Raw genomic sequence first — 19103 nt, forward strand, 5'->3', positions numbered from 1 at the left:
GACATAATACTAGAATTTTATAAATTCTGACTCAAAGGTAGACTACCAATGTTCATAGAAAATTTCATCTCCAACTGTTTCTTTAAGATTTTACATGGAAAAACTCTTTGAAATCTACAAACAGAAAATGAGAATACCACTGGAAAGTATCATCAGCCACACTTTTCAATATCAAAATGAACAACATTGTAAAAATTCTGAACCCTGGAGTAAAACCTTTTCTATATGTCAATCTGTTACGAATGAAAACCTATCTACCCTATTGAATGACAATTACACCAATGTCTTAACAAGATTAGTGAATAAGCAAATATAAACGGTTTTAAATTCTTTCAGACCAAATCTGTACATTTCTGCCAGCAACGAAAACTACACCTTGATCCTTCTCAAACTGAGAAATACCCGTTGTTTAATACTTAAGCATAATCTTCGACAAAATGTTAACACATAAAGCACCTCAGAACTCTATGTAACAGTACAATTAATGAGAGTAATCACCAATACAAATTGGGGAACAGATAGGAAAACATACAGATTACTCATCAGATCTTAGCTGGACTATGCTAGCTTTATGTATGGATCTGGCATAAAATCTCATCTAAGAGAACTAGAAACAATTCACAACCAAGGACTCCGAATAGTTCTAGGAGCTTATAGAATTTCATCAAACAATTTTTATGCAGAAGTCTTTGAATATCCACTCTACTTGAACTGCACTAAATAATTTTATGTTTCTTCTATCCTAAATGGCCCGGTCAGTAGGGCAGTAGAATACACTCACTGTCACCCGCCTCCCATGCAGAGAGTAAGTCTATCAATAGGGCTACTTGTTGACCATGAGTGGCGATCCGTTACGTCTTAGGACGGAATCCTGGTGGTTGAAGGACTTGGAGATCAGACTTAACCACCTCAGCTTCCCTAACACACCACTTTGGCCCTTACTTTGGCTGGATAGGAGGTCAGATAGGCCCGATCTGATCAATCGGCTGGTCATGTCAAGCCCCATTATATATAACCTACCTTATATTATACTTATACATTGTTTTAATTTGGTTTCAAGCGCACTTGATGTGTATTTTATTTTATTCAAATTAAAACGTTTCTATTGAATTCTCCTTCTTGACGTTATTCTCGCGTTACCTACGCACAGTTCAAACAACCACCAGATACAATGCGCGGCTCTATACAGACTTCTTTCTCCAAATTTACAACATGGCAAGGAAGAAGAAAAGGGGGGGGGGAGAGAAGCAAAACAACACATTGAAGATGGAGTCTACCTCTGAAATAATATTTGTGATAAATTTCAAATAAGTAAAATATTTGTTTATTTTCCTAATATGCTGTGATTTGGTTTCAAACGTACTGGATGCGTATTTTATTCAAATTAAAATGTTTCTATTGAACTCTCATTCTAGACGAAATAAATGATAAATACACGAAAGAAGTTTCGTTTAATTTCCTTAGGATGGGATTCCATGTTATTGTTTGTAAATAAATTTCTGCTTAGTAAAACTTTGAGACAAACTATTTTTAGTCGTGGAGCCAGACTGCCTACTGCCTCTAATTCTTTTTTTCCTCACTATTTATTTTTATTTTATGACTGGTGATCCCTCAATACCCTTACTACACCACCTCTCTCCACCCGTTCTTGACATTCCGATAACCGTTCTTACCTGAGGAGTTGGGAGTGTCTATTTTGAAAGCTGTTTGTAACATGAGGTTGGGGATTGGAGAGCAGCAGCATCAACAGCGGTACTCTTATTTTTATCGAGGGAGGGGGGCAAGCTTCTTTCGGGCAACGCTGGTTAGCAGGTACTGCTAGTTTTCAATTTAATCCACAGAAAGTACTTGAGATTTTACTGACCAAAACAGTATGTAACCGCGACATAAGCAAGGCAATTTTCCCCTTGCAAATTATGGACACTGGGGTGGGCAGGGAGTATTGAAAATGAATTATTTATGGAAAAACAAAATAAAAACTACCTTTTTAAAGCACTAAATACTAGAAAAGAAACCATTCAGATGAGAAAATAACGGAAAAGCCTTAACATCCACAAAAACTTTTTTCCAAGATTCCTGATTATTTAATTATTAGAAAAGAAAAAAATTGTTGAGTTATTACCATTCCTAATAGAGAAAATGCTAAACAGAAGCACTCCTAAAACAAAAAATAAAATAAAAGGTGGAAGCATCTTAATAAAAGTCACCAACTAGAAAGATGTCCAAAACTTAATTAAAATGGATAAATTCCACGAATACAAATGCAGTCTTCCCACATAAGACTGAATATATCTAAAGGTGTGATCTGAAGCTACGAGTTATTTCTAGCAACAGAAGAAACAAAAAAAGGAACTGAAAGAACAAGTAATGATCAAGCATAAATATATAAATATTAAAAGGTATGGTAGGCTGATTGTGACATATATACTAATTTGATTCCTCAACAATACCAAAAGTTAAAATTGGTTATTTAAACAGAAAAGTATAGCAATATATACTAGCTCCTCTAAGATCTTTTAGTTGCCACAAGTATGGATACCACAAGGGGGGGGGGTGCGGAGATAGAGCTAGACCACTCAGAGGTAGAGTGTACCAATGAATTAAAATGTACAAACTGCAGAGAAAACCATTCTGCATACTTCAAAATATGTAAAATATATGCAAAGGAAAAAAAAAATGTAGGTAAAATATAGAAGAAACAATTTTCCTAGAAGCTTAAAAGATAAAACATATGCTTAAATAACAAAAAACACAAACCACATCAACACCATGAAATATACAACAAATTTAAAGAGTTAATAAAGAAACTAATCTCATTAAACCATGAAGAATGGCCAAAATTCCAAAATGGCCTCAAAGAAGAATATCTTGGTTTAAATAAAAATAGAAATAATAAACCCAAGCAAAAGATAAGAATCTGCCTACAACTGAAGCACTTAAAAATATATAACCGAAACATACAAAATAATTAACAAAGACAAATAAAACAAAGAACACTCCATAAAAGCAGAAACTCGATAGAATGTAAAATAGCTTCCAAATATTAGAAATGATGGAACCTGATAACAATACAGAAAATATATATATAAAAAAAAAGAAAAACAAATTCAAAAAGACCAAAAAATAATGACCAGGAACCCAAATCAATTTGCCAAGCCAAACCAAGATCTACTTCTAGACCCAGACAAAGAAAAGAAAAATCTCAACAAGAATCTCACCAAACACATAAAATCCAACAAAAAGCAAAGTCTACCTGCAAAAAATGCAGGTAGATTAAATAAATAAAAAAAAACTAATCCTGCAAAAACCATGGGACGAAAAATAATCCAATGGAACTGTCACAGTTTGAAAACAAATATGAACAAACTATCACAAAAACACCTCACTATAGTTTGCCTTCAAGAAATTTTACTGAAATGTGAAGACAATATCAAGAACTACCAAATATTTAATTACACTTATAACTCTGGGGGCAAGGCCTTGGGGTGGGGGTTAACAATTGTAATCAGAAACAATATACCCCACAACAAAATAAACATAACTAACATCCAAGCAATTGTCATTAACGGCACTCTATATAAAACAATGATAGTATGTTCTTTGTATATCCCACAAAATGATGACCTGGATAAAAATAAATTGAAAAACTGATCAGCCAATTACCTAAACTTTTTACCTTATTAGGGGCCTTCAATAGTCACAACATTCTGTGTGGATGTAAAAACACTAATAAAAAGGGCAAAACATTGGAAGATTTTATTAATGAAAATGATATATGCTTCCTTCAACCCAACTAGCGGAAACCACTCAGCCATTGACCTTAGCTTATGTTATCCATCAATACATGTGAACTTCAATGGGGAAAGTATATGACGACACTTGTGGCAGCGATTATTTTCCAATAATGATAGGCCAAAATCCAACAGTGAAAAAACTCCGATGGAAACTAAGGCAAATTGGCAAATATTCAAAGAAAAATATAGGAATAAGCTGAATCACACTAAGACAAATAACGACTCAGTAAAATATTTCACAGAAATACCAATCGAAATAGCAAACGAATGCATCCCTAAAACCGCAGCACCTAACAGGCTCAGCAAATCCTGATTTCTTTTCAAATGTCTGGAAGCCGTCAAAATGCAAAAAAACAGCTTTAAAGAAATTTGAAAAACAAGCCACAATTTCAAATTTGATTAAATACAAACTAAACAGAGCTAAAGCTTGTAGGTTAATTAAGGTAGCTAAAAAAGAATGCTGGAAAAACTGTTAGCAAGTTGAATGCATCTTTGGGATGATTTGAAAAATTGCAGGTAAACATCACTTTAACACGTCCTTAAAAATAACTCCAGGAGAAGGCAGTCTCTGAAGGAAGCGTACTATCCGTGAAAATGAACAGCATAGTGAAATGGTTGGACCCTGGCATTGGGGGATTCTTAGATGATCTGGTATATTGTAGATCAAAATATATATGCACCATTGAATGCAAACTAACAATGCCTAAACAAACTGTGCAACGGAAAATGGATGTAGATTTTCCCAATCAATGAGATTCCTTTTAAATATAAGGAGTCACAAACTGGGTCCCCAATATTACACTAAATTAAAAGCAAACCCAAATAATCCAGCATATGAAATTACATTCAATTCAAGATATAAGGAGTCATTTGAAACAAAAAGAAAAGCTATAAAACACTGTAGTCTTATAATGGAATTCATACTACAGGAACCAGAACTTTAAGTAATTCTAAAATTAAACAAACTCCCAAAAGTGAAAACCCACCCTAATACCTACCAAGAAATAAAAAACGGTGATTGTCTTCTGAAATACTCTGACCATCTACAAATTTTTACTGATGGCTTCAAAGACCACAGTAGTGTCATGCGCTGCCATTTCAAATAGAACAACTCAAAAAAAAAAAAAAAAAAAAAAAAAAAGCCCTTCCACAGAGAGTTCCGTTTTTATGGCTGGAGTATCTGCCATCGAGCTCGTTCTCAATATCTTAGGATTTATGTTTATTTTATTCTAATATTTTCAGATTCACTCTCCTGTCTAACATCACTAAATAATGAAAAACTCAAAAACCCTCTAATCATCAAACTACTAAACAGAATCAACATATCTAAAAACAAAGAAATGATCATATGCTGGATTCCAATGGAATAAAAGGAAACGAAAGAGCCAACTTAGCAGCCAAGTCAGCTCTAAACTTGAATCCCGATACAATTAACATTCTCTCCACTGATTTTAAACATGAAAAATTAATCAAATATTTTATGCAAAATGGCAGCAACAATTGAATAATAACGCAAATAACAAACTATACCAAATTAAACCCATACTGAAAGAATGGAGATCAACTCCTAGAAAATCAAGAAAGGAACAAGTAATTATATCTATAATACATATTGACCATGCAAAACTCCTGCAGCAACCACAATATCAATTCTGTCAAAACATCTTTTTGTAGAGTGTAGAGCCCTTGATTCGTTAGGAAACAATATCTAAAATTTAACGATATGAAGAATATCTTCGGGGGGGGAAAAGAAAAAAATCTGCTTGGGTGAAATTCTCTCCTTTTTTGAGAGTAACAAGACCCATTTCAAAAATATAAAAAAAGGACCCTCCTCCTCCCCACATTAAATAAATGATGCTTGATATTCTGGTTAAACATCTCATCAAGCAAACAAATCAACAAAAGTAAAATCTTCTCTCTACAGAACAACTTAATATTTGAAGATATAAATACCCTGAAGCCTAATTTTTTATTCAACATAACATGATAAATAATTTTGATTTAAAAAAAAAAAACAAACAAAAAAAAAAAATGAACATCATGAATAGGTACTTGAAAATATAAAAAAAATATCTAGAACACAATTTTTTTTTTTCTTCAAAATCACTTGATTCGGCATTAAATAACCCGAAAAGGGTTGATATGCCATAAAACAACCAACCAAATTTTACCTCAAATACCAAAACCTCTTTGAAAAAGTAAAAAATTCTATAAAAACCTACAGTCTACAAATGGAACATGTATTAGAAAAGTATCTAAATAGACAAAACAACATTCACAAATTTAAATTTCTAGAAAACCTTCCCTGGCTACTAAAACAATTGTATTCTAAACTTAACAAAATATTCCAAATCTAATGCACACCCTGCAATCTATATCAACAATCTCAACAACATATTAACATGGACATGTATATACACAGATGAATCTAAAGACATGAACGAAGTTGGAAGTGCAGCCATATCTAACAATATCATACTACAAAAATATCTACAAAACAATAGCTCAATTTTCAATGCTGAGACAACAGCCATAAAATTAGCCTTGGACATCACCCTTCAAACCAACTCAAACAAATGATACTCTCTGGTTTGTTATCAGTTTTAATGTCACTAAAAGACAAACTTAACCCCTTGATCATCAATCTCTTACAAAGAATTACTATCTCCCAAAACAAAACATCTTTTGCTGGATTCCCAGTCACATAGGACTCAAAGGGAATGAAAACATTGACACGGTTGCAAAAAAACAAAAACAAAAAAAAAACCCACTGAAATGAACACTAGCAACATAAAAGTACCCTATGCTGACTGCAGATCCCTAATCAACAAATATATCTCATTGGAAAAAGTCATGGAACTCCTGCAAAAGCAACAAACTACCGAATTAAGCCCAACCTAAAAAAAAAACCCACAGAAGACACAATTTCTAATAGGATAAGAAGGGAAAATGTAGAAAAAGCAAGACTCCAAATAGAACACACCGCGGTCACACACTCATACTTACTAAAAAGCCAAGAAGCTCCAATCTGTATTCCATGTCAGGAACCATATATTGTAAAACATATTCTAATAAATTTCAAAGATCTCTAACAAATTTGCAAAAACTGTTTCGAAGAAAATTTTAAGACTTCTTCCACAAAGTAGACCCTAACAACTTCATAGTTCTTAAAAGCAACAAAGCTATATAATATAAACAGAAAATGAAAACCCGCTTACAACACCTATCAAATTGCAATAATCACTAAAAAAAAACCCAAAAATCTAATCAATCTAATAAAATCAATCTCTCAAACATTAGATAACCCAAAATGGTTGATATGCTGGTAAAATAAACCATTAAATTACTTTCATAGATCATCACACTGCATACAAAAAAACATGGTCTCTGAAAGAAATAAACATTATACCGGTCGTGATAGGAGCAACTGGTTTAATAAAAAAGAACCTTCAGAAATATTTAGAAGCAATCCCTGGAAGACCAAGCTGTCACGAGATACAAATAGCAACCATAAAGGGAACAGCATCTATTCTTAAAAGAGCCCTCAGATATAAATTTAAATCATAACAGAATAAAGTGTTAGCTCCAGGAGGAGTTAGCTTCCTTGATATCTTAAAACTTACTGAAGTTAAAAAAAAAAAACAAACTGATAGTCTCTTCTTGGTTGATTATTGTAATGCTCTGTTGGTTAGTAATAGCAGAAGTTCCTTGATCTTACTTCATCCACTCTTAATTCTTGCAATCGCACCAGCATCTACTCCACCTGTTGATCTCCCGACAAAGGAGAGATTGGACCTAGTAATTTACTTCCGTTTGCATTTTTCTCAATAACCACACCTTGGATTTTAAAATATTTTGCACTAACATTAGTCATGGTGAAAGTAAATTTTTCATTCTTGGACGGGGACCCCACATGCTCGGCTTGTGCTCCAATGATATCACTAAGGTAACAAAACTTCTGAACAGCGTTAATATTTTCATGACCCAAATATACGTTCTCAAAGTCTTTCTCACCTGTTTCCATTGTCTCATATTTCTTGCTCACAAACTAGTTATTTCTCCATCTACTTTTAATTCCACTGCATTTCTTGTATACCCAATCCTTACAAGTACCACAAAAACATTGAATAGCACCCAATTCTTTTTCCACACACTGAGCAGGGAAACTTTCCTCTTTCTTTGGACTTTCCACCATTATAACCATTGATCATCATGGACAACTTACACGAAACTTCCTTGAAGGAAAAGGAGGGGCAACATTTGGTACAGATCATTGCTGTATTTCCACATTAAAAAGTTCAATGATTTGACCTTTGAAAACTCTACTAAACTCCTCCGCCAATCTTGGATCTAAGCACTTAAAATTTTAGATGTACATTACTTGGACATGGATCAAACTTTTTAATTTGATTTGAGCCCAAAGAAATAAATGGTCAAAATTGGGGTCAAAGTAAAAAAAAAATTTGACCTCTGCAGCCTATCAAATTATTCAGCCAATTTTTGGTCTAAATATTTGAAATTTTATAGAAAGTGTATTGCAGCTAGCTTTTTAATCAGTTTTTTTGGAAAAAATTTGGCTGTCAAGAGGTCAAAGTTGAAAGTGTTGACCTTTGCAGACTCTACCAAACTACTCGGCCAATTTTGGGTTGAGACACTTGAAATTTTAGATGAAGGTTAAGTGGACGAGTCAAACATTTTAATATATATATATATATATATATATATATGCACATAAAATTATAAACAGCACTTAGGGCCCGAGTAAAGCTTGGCTGAACTGCTAGTAGTTAACTAAGATGATCGTCCCATAAAGAAAACTATTAGGGAATTAATTAAAATAAATGCTTGAAAGAATATGAAAATTTGCTAGAACTTTTGCTAGTGACTGCAATTTCATGACTCATATATAAGAAAGTTATGTCATGTATAACGCTAAGCAAGCATTCAACAATCCCAACTGTTCTAGTTGGTGTCAGTTTATAAATATGAGCTACCTGCTCATATGTAAATTATACTTAATTTGCATATCACTACATCTCCCTATAACAAATTTATTTGCATGGTCTTTTAGCCATTGAACAATTTCCCCAGCGATTCTCATTATTCTGTTTAACACTGGGTAATTTTGTCTACAGATATTACATCGGTTTCTACAAAGTGCAGGAATGTCTTTCCAATTCCTTGTCAATTTGGTCCATATCCTCTCTATAAAACCTCAATTTAGATGGGCATCAACGTGTGGTATTGTATTCCGTGTAACATACTCAAAGTCAAATGCCATCAGTTTGATCGCCCAATGTAATATTCTGGACGTAACTTTCGGTAGTTCTTTTCTTAGGTTGAAAATAAATTCCAGTGGTCTGTGATTACTTTTCAACAAGAAATTATTTTTTTTCCCATCAAGAACTGTCAGTGCCTCTGTTTCTATATTAGAATAATTGTGTTCAGTCATTAATCTCCTCGATAAGTACATCAATGGATGACCATCTTGTAACAAAATACCAGATACGGAATGCTCACTAGCGTCAGTAGTTATGTTTTTCTTAGGGGTCAAAAATTTGTACTCTTGGCTTTTTCGCTAGAATCTGTTTTAAGTTTTCAAAAGCTTTTTGTTGGTGTTGTAACCAAATGAATTCCACATTTTTTTTTTTCTTTTTCTTAACCTTGCAAATGGTTCTATCAACTCATATTTTGGTACATATTTTCTATAAAAATTTACCAAACCCATGAAAGACTCCAACTCTTTATTTTTTGGTGTAGCCACTTTTAGAATTTTCTGTTTAGCGCTTCATCTGGAGAGATCCCTTCCTTTGATATTGAGTAACCCAAAAATATTTCATTACCTTTGGTTACACATTTTTTTGTATTTACTGTCATGCCAGCGTCTCTTAGCTGGTTTATATTTTCAGTTTTTTTCTTTAAATCATCATATATTGTCTTGATGGTATTTTCAATATTTCCTATTACTTTTTCAATAGCTTTTTGAAAAATTGCACTAGCCGTTTTTATTCCATACGGCATCCTTTTCTACTTTAACAGGCGTCTTGGCCTTTTGGTCAAGATCAAAGTGTAGTATCTGTTCAGATGCTGCACTTCTATTTCTTGTTCTCTTTCGGTGGAGGAGAAATCCTTCACGACTGAGACAATTTTTATTTTTGTACCTTTTCTCCACGTTAAAAAAACGACCCTGGTGTCTAACTCTGTCCCGTGGGGAGGCATAGTAAATAGGTACTTTAACAGGCGTGTTTGTGGCCATCGCTTTAAAATTTTCATCAATGTGTATTTGGTGGTAAGCTGATTTTAGGTCTATCTTCGAAAATGCTTTCATTCCGGCAAGTTTATGTAAAGCTACTTCCACATTCGGAATAGGGTATTAGTTGGCGCAAACTTTATAATTTTTTTTTTTTTTTTTTTTTAATACCACAATGGGTGATGCCAATTTACTTGCTCCTGAGAGGCAGGTTCTAATAAGTCTTCCTTTATTAACTTTCGCAACTTAGCTATTACTAACAGTAATAAATGCACTAGTATCTTTCTAACTTCGTAGTAGGAGGGGAGAACATTTTCTTTTAATTTCAGGTTGGCTTCATGATTTAATTTTCCTGTTTTTTCCATTTCTATCTCATTAATCAACTTCGTTGAATTTAGTTTTAATACATCATTTCCCAATAGTCCATGCGGTTTTCAGCAATTTGTAACTATAATGGGTACTATTTCATATTTTTCTTGAGGTTGTCTCCTCAGCAACCGACAAGGCTAACATGCTTGCCAGTCGGTTTGCCTCAAACTCCACACTGGACCCTTCCAACCACCCCCTACCTGACTTTCCTATGCGGACAGACGCCACACTAGACGATCTGAAAACCACCCCTGCTCAGGTGCATGCTATCATAAAAAACCTTGACACCTCAAAAGCATGTGGACCCGATCTTATCCCAGCTGTGCTATTAAAAAAGTGCTCAGCCGAAGTAGCTCCAGTTCTCTCCAAACTCTACAACAAATGTCTTAATGAAGCTTGCTTTCCGGGCTGTTGGAAAACTGCTTCTGTTGTACCAGTATTCAAGAATTCTGGCGAAAGGACAGACCCATCAAATTATCGCCCCATTAGCCTCCTCCCACTTTTTGCCAAAATATTTGAGACCATAATTAACCATGCTCTAGTCCATCATCTTACAGATGCTAAACTACTGACTGACAAACAATATGGATTTAGACAAGCCCGTTCCACAGCAGACATCCTCACCGTGATCTCTGAACGTATATACCAATCACTGGACAAAGCGGGGAAAGGCAGAGCGGTAGCTCTAGATATATCTAAGGCTTTTGACAGGGTATGGCATGAGGGTCTCCTCAGGAAGATTAGATCTTACGGTATCACTGGTAGAATACTTAACATAATTAAATCCTTCTTAGATAAGAGAAAAATCCAGGTAGTCCTCGACGGTCGCACATCTAAACAATATGATATAAATGCGGGAGTGCCCCAGGGTTCTATCCTTGGACCTCTATTGTTCCTGATATTCATAAATGACCTCCCCGACAACATTGCCTCTGAGATGGGTATATATGCTGATGACACTACACTCTATGGCAGACACGACAGGAAGACGAATGAACACATTTCTAAAGAAATGGCAGAAACACTAGAGGAAGACCTCCAATCTGTAGTGGAATGGGGACAAAAGTGGTTGGTCGCGTTCAATGCTGCCAAGACTAAACTAGTTTCATTCAATAATTACAAGAAACCCTCTCTACCACCAATAGCAATGGCCAACGACCCTTTATCTGAGAGTCCATCTTTCAAACTCCTTGGCCTAACGTTCACAGGAAACATGAGTTGGAACAATTACATTGAAGGCATTGCCAGGGCCGCTGCAAGAAAGGTAGGCTCTCTCTACCGTGCTAGAAAACTACTAACACCCGAAAGTATCCTGTACCTCTATAAGGCCACCATTCGCCCATGTATGGAGTATTGTTGCCACATCTGGGCTGGTGCATCTGCTACTAGTCTCTCGCTCCTTGACAAGGTTCAAAAGAGAGTCGCCAATCTGATAGGCCCTGAACTGGCATCTAAGCTTCAGCCTCTGTCCCATCGACGAAATGTTGCATCCCTCTGCCTGTTCTACAAGTATTTTAGTGGTGAATGCTCTGATGAACTGCAATCACTTGTGCCCCCACGACGCGAGCACCCTCGACAAACCCGACAGGCTACTAGATCCCACCCCCACACTGTAGAGGTCCCTAGATGTAAAAGATCTTTTTACTCCAATAGTTTCTTCCCCAGAACCGCAAGACTCTGGAATTCCATTCCAGGTCCCTGCTTCCCCAACAGTACTGACGTGCAGAAGTTCAAGTGTAACGTGAACCGACACCTTGCTGCCCAAATCCCTACATAGTACCCCAGTAGTTGTTGCCCCTGATAGTAGCCCCCTACACCAAAGTGGCAATTTGCCTTGTTTGGGGTGAAAATGTAATAAAAAAAAAAAAAAAAAAAAAAAACCTTCAAAGTAACCCATAATTGCTATAATCGAGCCCTCAAAATGACATGATTGTATGTTGCTTTTTTTTTTTTTTTTTTTTTAACGGTTTTTCCATCTTTTCACACAAATTTCTGGGTATTATAGTCACTTCACTGCCAGTATCTATTTTCATTTTTAATTTTGTATCTCCATTCTTAGATTCAGTATTTTGTATATTATCCTTCTTTACATGAAAAAATTTGTCTATTTTCATCCTTTATTCTTTCCACATTTTTTGTTTTACATTGAAGCGATTCTTTTTTAAACACTTAGAACATGTTTTTCCAAACGCTGGGCATTCCCCCCCCTCCCCCCGCACAGTACGTACAATCTTTTCTTTTTGTTTCTACTGTATACATTTCCGCCATTATTTCTTCGTAAGAGTTTTTAATTTTTGTTTTAGGTATGTATTAATTCCTGCTGTTGTATAAATTGTAGACACGTATTTAAGGGCATGTTAGTAAGTTGTAACTGTTCCATTAGCTTATATCTATGTGCCGAATTATGCATCCCTTCAATTGATCTTAGTTGGATTAACTCTTCTGTTGTCTGTTCTTCTGCTCCTAGTTTTTCAAATTCACAATATTTCCTCGCACTTAACCGGTGTAAATATTTTACTATGTGTTCATCCACTTCCTGCTTCATTGCCATAAACTTGGTCCTTTCTGCAATCACCAGTCTTTTCTTTGGCCTCATGTTTCCCTTGATAACCTGACATTTCTTCGAAAGTCATTTCTAGTTCTCGAGCGTAAACCATTGTAAGAACCCTCATAATTGCTTCACAACCAGTGTTAGTGATGAACAAGTCAGTGATTTCATTCTCCCGTCCTCGATTTTTTGTTGTCTTTCAACTTTTTGTATCTTTGCATTAGCAGCGAAGCAATGAATCCACATATCTACGTATTCCGGGTCTTCAAAGACCAGAGGGGGATCCTATCAGTGATAGCATTGATATGTCGTGTATACCGCTAAGTAAGCGTTCAACAACCCTAACTGTTCTAGTTGGTGTCTGATTATAAATATGAGCTATCTGCTCGTATGTAAATTATACTTAAATTGCATATCACTAGTTGTATTTTCTTTTTAAATAAATAGAAAATATAAAGGGGTTTTTAGTATTATCAATACACACAAAAAAAAACCAACAAATTTATAGTATAGATTTGGAATTTTAGTTAATGTTGGCTTTGTTGGTTGCTTTTCTTGCTCTTCCCTCTGCTACCAAATTCACTAAAGTTTTTATTCACTCAAATGCACAGCTGATTTGATAATTAGAGCTGCCACAATATAATAAACATTTAGATACCATAGAATGAAATTGCATTGGTTAGCTAATAATTAGTATTTAGAAATGGCAAGTGTAATTTTATATAGCCATCATATTGAAAACTTGACTGTTTTATTATATCTTTGCTTTTCAATGCTACAAATAAACTAATGGAGCTTAATTTTGTACTTTCTTGAGTATTCTATTTATATTAAATTAATTGAATATTTTAAACTTATTTTTAAAAGCTTGTTTATTGAATTAAATTGTTTAACAACTGGAGTTTTCTTTTGAAATATATTTGCAGTTATATCGAGGTGGTTTTCCACAAGGGCCACCTGGACCAGGAACTTATCCTACTAATTATCATAATATGACCAGGCCGCCAGCACCTTACTATGATGCAAGGTACCAAGTATATTTTTTAATTATATTTATTTTAAAGTAAACATTCTCATCTTATATAGAGATTAAAGAATATATAATTTTAATTTTCGTTTTAATTGAAAATTACTTGCAAATTTTATATTCAATCTAAAGTCCTATAAAAATCAAATTTTTTTTTTTTTTTGAGTATCTATTTAAAAAAAAAACTTAGTCAATTTTAAAATATTCATATTTTTTAATTTTCTTTAATTTTTAGATTCCCCAGAGTTCCGCCTCCAACTATTCAACAGCCACAACCCCAGAGACCAGTTAACGAAAATGATGACAATTATAAGAGACCCGCCATCATTAAAGATAGGGACCTTAAAGAATTTGATGAAATATTACGTAATGACTCTACCGATGGTGGATGGGCTGGAGCCCAAGGAGAAATAGACTACAGGTAATCATTAGTAATATTGCTTCTATTATATAATTTTATTTTAAACTAGTGAGACCAATGCATGGATGATGTCATAATTTTTGGTGGTGGGAGCACTAGAATGGATAGTTATAAAAGTAAACAAAATCACAGGCCATGCATTAACACTTTCACTAATTGTACAGGTGCAATATTAATAATAGTACTGATAACAATCTACTGTCAACAGATTAATAGGGCTGTGACAACAGCATATTCTTTTCGTTTAGACTCTTGAGTATATATGTTAATCTTATTTTTTTATATAGACTCATGTGGTTCTCGGTTGATTGACTGTCTTACTGTGTCGGATATATACTCGAGTCAAAACAACGAAAACAATATTCCTAGTGATTAAATGAATCCAATTTGTATTTACTGTCTGCCAAGCATCAGCCGACGAGAGTTATTGTCACTGGGACTTATTTTTACCTACTACTATTTTGTAACAAAGCGTCTACCATGAAGAATGCTGAAAATTAGTGTATACCATGTAGCTAATTTTGATATTGCTAATGAAGTATTGAAGTAAAAAATAATATAAACAGTAATAGGTTGAAAAAAAAAAAAAGAGGATATTTATTTTTGAAACTATTCAAAATGAAGAATGCATATTTAAAAAAAACTGGAAAATCTTTCATGTGTGTATATTTCATAAACATAAAACAACTGGACGTATATACCATACACTGGACAAAGCAGGAGATGGTAGGGCAGTAGTCCTAGATGTATCTAAGGCTTTTGACAGGGTATGGTACGATGGTCTTAAGAAAATAAGATCATACGGTATCACTGGATGAATGCTTAACATAATTAAGTTCTTCTTAAATAAGAGAAGAATCCAGGTTGTCCTCTGTGGTTGTACATCTAAACAATGATATAAATGCGGGTGTATCTCAGGGGTTGATCCTTGAACCTTAAGTTTTCCTAAAATTCATAAATTACTTCCCTAATAATATAGTCTCTGAGATGGGTATATTTGCTTATGACACCACACACTATAAGAGGCACAAGGGGAAAACAGATGAACACATATCCAAGGCAATGGCAGGAAGATCTCCAATCTGTAGTGGAATGGGGACAAAAATGGATGGTCACGTTCAATACTGCCAAGACTAAGGTTGTTTTCTTCAATAATTACAAAAAACTTTCTCCACCACAAATAGCTATAGCTAAAGATACATTATCTGAAAGTACTTCTTTCAAACTCCTTGGCTTAACATTCACAGGAAACATGAGTTCGAACAGATACATCGAGAGCATTGCCAAGGCTGCTGCGAAGAAGGTGGGCTCTCTACCATGCTAGAAAGTTACTTGTGCCTGAAATATTTGCCCATGTATGGAGTACAGTTTGGGCTTGGCCATCTGCTACTGGTCTCTCACTCCTGGTCAGCCTTCAAAAGAGTTGCCAACCTGATAGGTCCTGGACTGTCATCTAAGTTTCAACCTCTGTCCCACTGACGAAATGTTACATCCCTCTGCCTATTTTACATGTATTTTAATGGTGGATTCTCTGAACTACAAGCCCTTGTACCCCCTCAATGTAAATATCCCCATCAAACCTGACAAGCAGAAAAATCCCACACCTACACAATAGATATCCCTAGATGTAACTCTAATAGTTTCTTCTCTAGAACTGCTAGACTTTGGAATTCCCTTCCGGATTCCTGCTTCCCTAACTTTACTTACATGCTTAAGTTCAAGTGTAATGTGAACAGACATCTTTCTGCTGAACTCCCTACATAGTATCCCTGCAACTTGAGTCCCCAATAGTAGTACCCTACATCAAAGTGACACTGTGCCTTGTTTGGGGTGAAAATGTAACTTAAAACAAAAAAAAAAAAGTGTTTTGGTTTATGCTCAATTGTAAGTCAGTGTATTACTTATAATCGTGTGTAGCATACTGTTGGATTGAAAAGTTACCCTCATTAGATTTTTACTGTATTTCTGTCAGTGTTCTGGGTTAAAGGAAGAGGACTTATTGGTGGGTTAGTCACTCCTATTCTTTTGCTGAAATTATTACGCAAGAACACTGCTAACAAGGTAAAATATAGAAATAGCTGATTGTGAACAAATTCATGCAAATCATAACTTTAAGCAATATCTGCCTATGGAGTTAGTGGAATAGGAAATTTTATGAGATAATTCACATAGATTAGGCATTTAAATTTGAAGCAATTTAGTTTAACATTCAAAAACAAATTTTTTGGTGGATTTTCTCAATTTATAGTTTCTATTTAATTTTATTTTCTCATTTATCTACAAAAAAGTAACAAACTCTAAATTTCTCATTTAGAAGAATTAAGTTTCTATATTAAAAATCATTTTTTAAAAATTTTAACATTTTTTTAGTCACAATCTCTTATGTCTATGTATTTTTAATTTTTTTTAGTGAAAAACTTGTCTTTAGTGACAGTGAAGATGGAGAAAAAGGCCATGGTGAAAGGTTTGTATAGATTTTATTTTGTATTGAAAAATTCTTGATCAATAAATTCATTTGTTTAAACTTTCCAAGTCACAAGTTTAAAAAACTGTAGTCTTGTCCACATTTAAAATTTTTTTTTTATTATTAATTTTAATTTGCTTTTTTCTTTTTTTTCTTTTTAGGAGTGAAGAAAAGATGGAAAAACGTCGGCTTGCTCGAGAAATGCGTGAAAAGCAGGGTCTACTGAGAGATCCTCGGGAGCATCGTGAAGGTAGAGATATGCGTGGGGAATCAAGAGATATACGCCCCGAACATCGTAACCTGCACAGTGAATCAAGAGATATGCGTGACTTGCGCGGTGAATCTAGAGACATTCGATTAGAACCGCGTGGGGAGCCTAGAGAAATTCGTCATGATTCTCGGGATATCCGAGAGTCTAGAGATATGCGGGGAGAATCCCGTGATATTCGTTTAGAAAGCAGAGACATGCGTCCTGAACCAAGGGAGATGCGTGGCGTCTCTAGAGATATTCGTCTAGAATCTAGAGACTGCCGTCTTGAATCTTCTCGGGATATTCGTACACATGAACCAAGAGAGTCTCGAATGGATTCAACAAGAGATATTCGACTTGAACAGAGAGATAATAGGCTGGAGTCGTCCAGGGATATTCGTCATGAACCAAGAGAATCTCGGCTTGAATCTTCACGGGATATTCGCCTGGAACAGAGAGATAACCGTCTGGAATCTTCGAGAGACATACGTCATGAACCAAGAGAATCTCGGCTTGATTCTTCTAGGGATATTCGATTGGAATCCTCGAGAGATATACGTCTGGAACCAAGAGATACGAACAGAGACATCCGTTTGGAACAGAGAGATAATCGGCATGAAACTTCTAGGGATATTCGCTTGGAACAAAGAGATAATCACATTGAAACCCCGCGTGTTATTCGTCTTGAGCCAAGAGAGTCTCGTCTTGTCTCGAGAGATATTCGCCTTGAACAAAGGGATAATCGTCTTGAGTCTTCAAGAGAAAACCGTCTTGAAACTCGGGATATTAGAGAGGCGCGTGGAGAGGCACGGGATCAGAGAGATGTGCGTGGTGACTCTCGGGACATTCGTGAGTCACGTGATGTGCGTGTAGAACCCCGTGAAATTCGTGAACCACGTGATGTGCGCGTGGAACCCCGTGATATTCGGGAGTCCCGTGATGGTCGCGTGGAACCTCGGGATATTCGGGAGCGTGGAGACTCTAGAGAACCACGTGATGTGCGTGGTGAATCTCGGGATATTCGTGATGTGCGCGTGGAGCAGAGGGACGTTCGTGATGGGCGCGTGGAGCCGAGGGACGTCCGTGAGCCACGTGATGGGCGCGCGGAGCCGAGGGACGTCCGTGAGCCACGTGATGGGCGCGCGGAGCCGAGGGACGTCCGTGAGCCACGTGATGGGCGCGCGGAGCCGAGGGACGTCCGTGAGCCACGTGATGGGCGCGCGGAGCCGAGGGACGTCCGTGAGCCACGAGATGGGCGCGCGGAGCCGAGGGACGTCCGTGAGCCACGAGATGGGCGCGCGGAGCCGAGGGACGTCCGTGAGCCACGAGATGGGCGCGCGGAGCCGAGGGACGTCCGTGAGCCACGAGATGGGCGCGCGGAGCCGAGGGACGTCCGTGAGCCACGTGATGTGCGCGCGGAGCCGAGGGACGTCCGTGAGCCACGTGATGTGCGCGCAGAGCCGAGGGACGTCCGTGAGCCACGTGATGTGCGCGCAGAACCGAGGGACATCCGGGAACCACGTGATGTGCGTGCAGACGCTCGTGATGTTAGAGAATCCAGGGATGTACGTGGAGAATCCAGGGATACACGTGGAGAATCCAGGGACATCCGTGATGTACGTGGAGAATCTCAAGATCTTCGGGAGTCTAGAGAAGTGCGTAATGATTCTCAAGATATCAGAGATGTCCGTGGAGAACCTAGGGATGTATGTGCTGAACCTCGTGACATACGTGAAACTAGAGATATGCGTGGAGAAAACCGGGAACCTAGAGATCTCAGAGAAACCAGAGATTTAAGAGTTGGTGAAGTACGTGAAGCAAGAGATCTTCGAGAAGTACATGAGGAGGCTAAACCTACCCCGGATGAGAATGAGAGAGAAAATCCAGAGAAATTAAAGGTGAGTCATTGTTTTTTTTTTCTTCTTTTTTTTTTTTATAATAGTTTTCAATTTAGGGTTTATTTTTGTTTGCAAATAAATA

The 19103-nt window shown here is 36.3% G+C and overlaps 1 protein-coding gene across 11 annotated transcripts in view; it reads left to right on the forward strand.

The window, feature by feature from the left end:
• The window catches only part of LOC145254879 (uncharacterized), a 182963-nt gene that overhangs the window by 50164 nt on the left and 113696 nt on the right, over positions 1–19103 (forward strand). For all 11 annotated transcript variants that reach the window (XM_080113754.1, XM_080113756.1, XM_080113758.1 and 8 more), the window contains exons 7-10: positions 13888–13988; positions 14224–14409; positions 16820–16873; positions 17035–19021. In XM_080113754.1, the coding sequence (XP_079969880.1) occupies positions 13888–13988; positions 14224–14409; positions 16820–16873; positions 17035–19021 (2328 nt within the window). The remainder of the gene's footprint in view (positions 1–13887; positions 13989–14223; positions 14410–16819; positions 16874–17034; positions 19022–19103) is intronic.

The sequence above is a fragment of the Euprymna scolopes genome, chromosome 30 (genome assembly GCF_053919585.1).
Source record: "Euprymna scolopes isolate OS-2025 chromosome 30, ASM5391958v1, whole genome shotgun sequence".
Lineage (NCBI taxonomy): Eukaryota > Metazoa > Mollusca > Cephalopoda > Sepiida > Sepiolidae > Euprymna > Euprymna scolopes.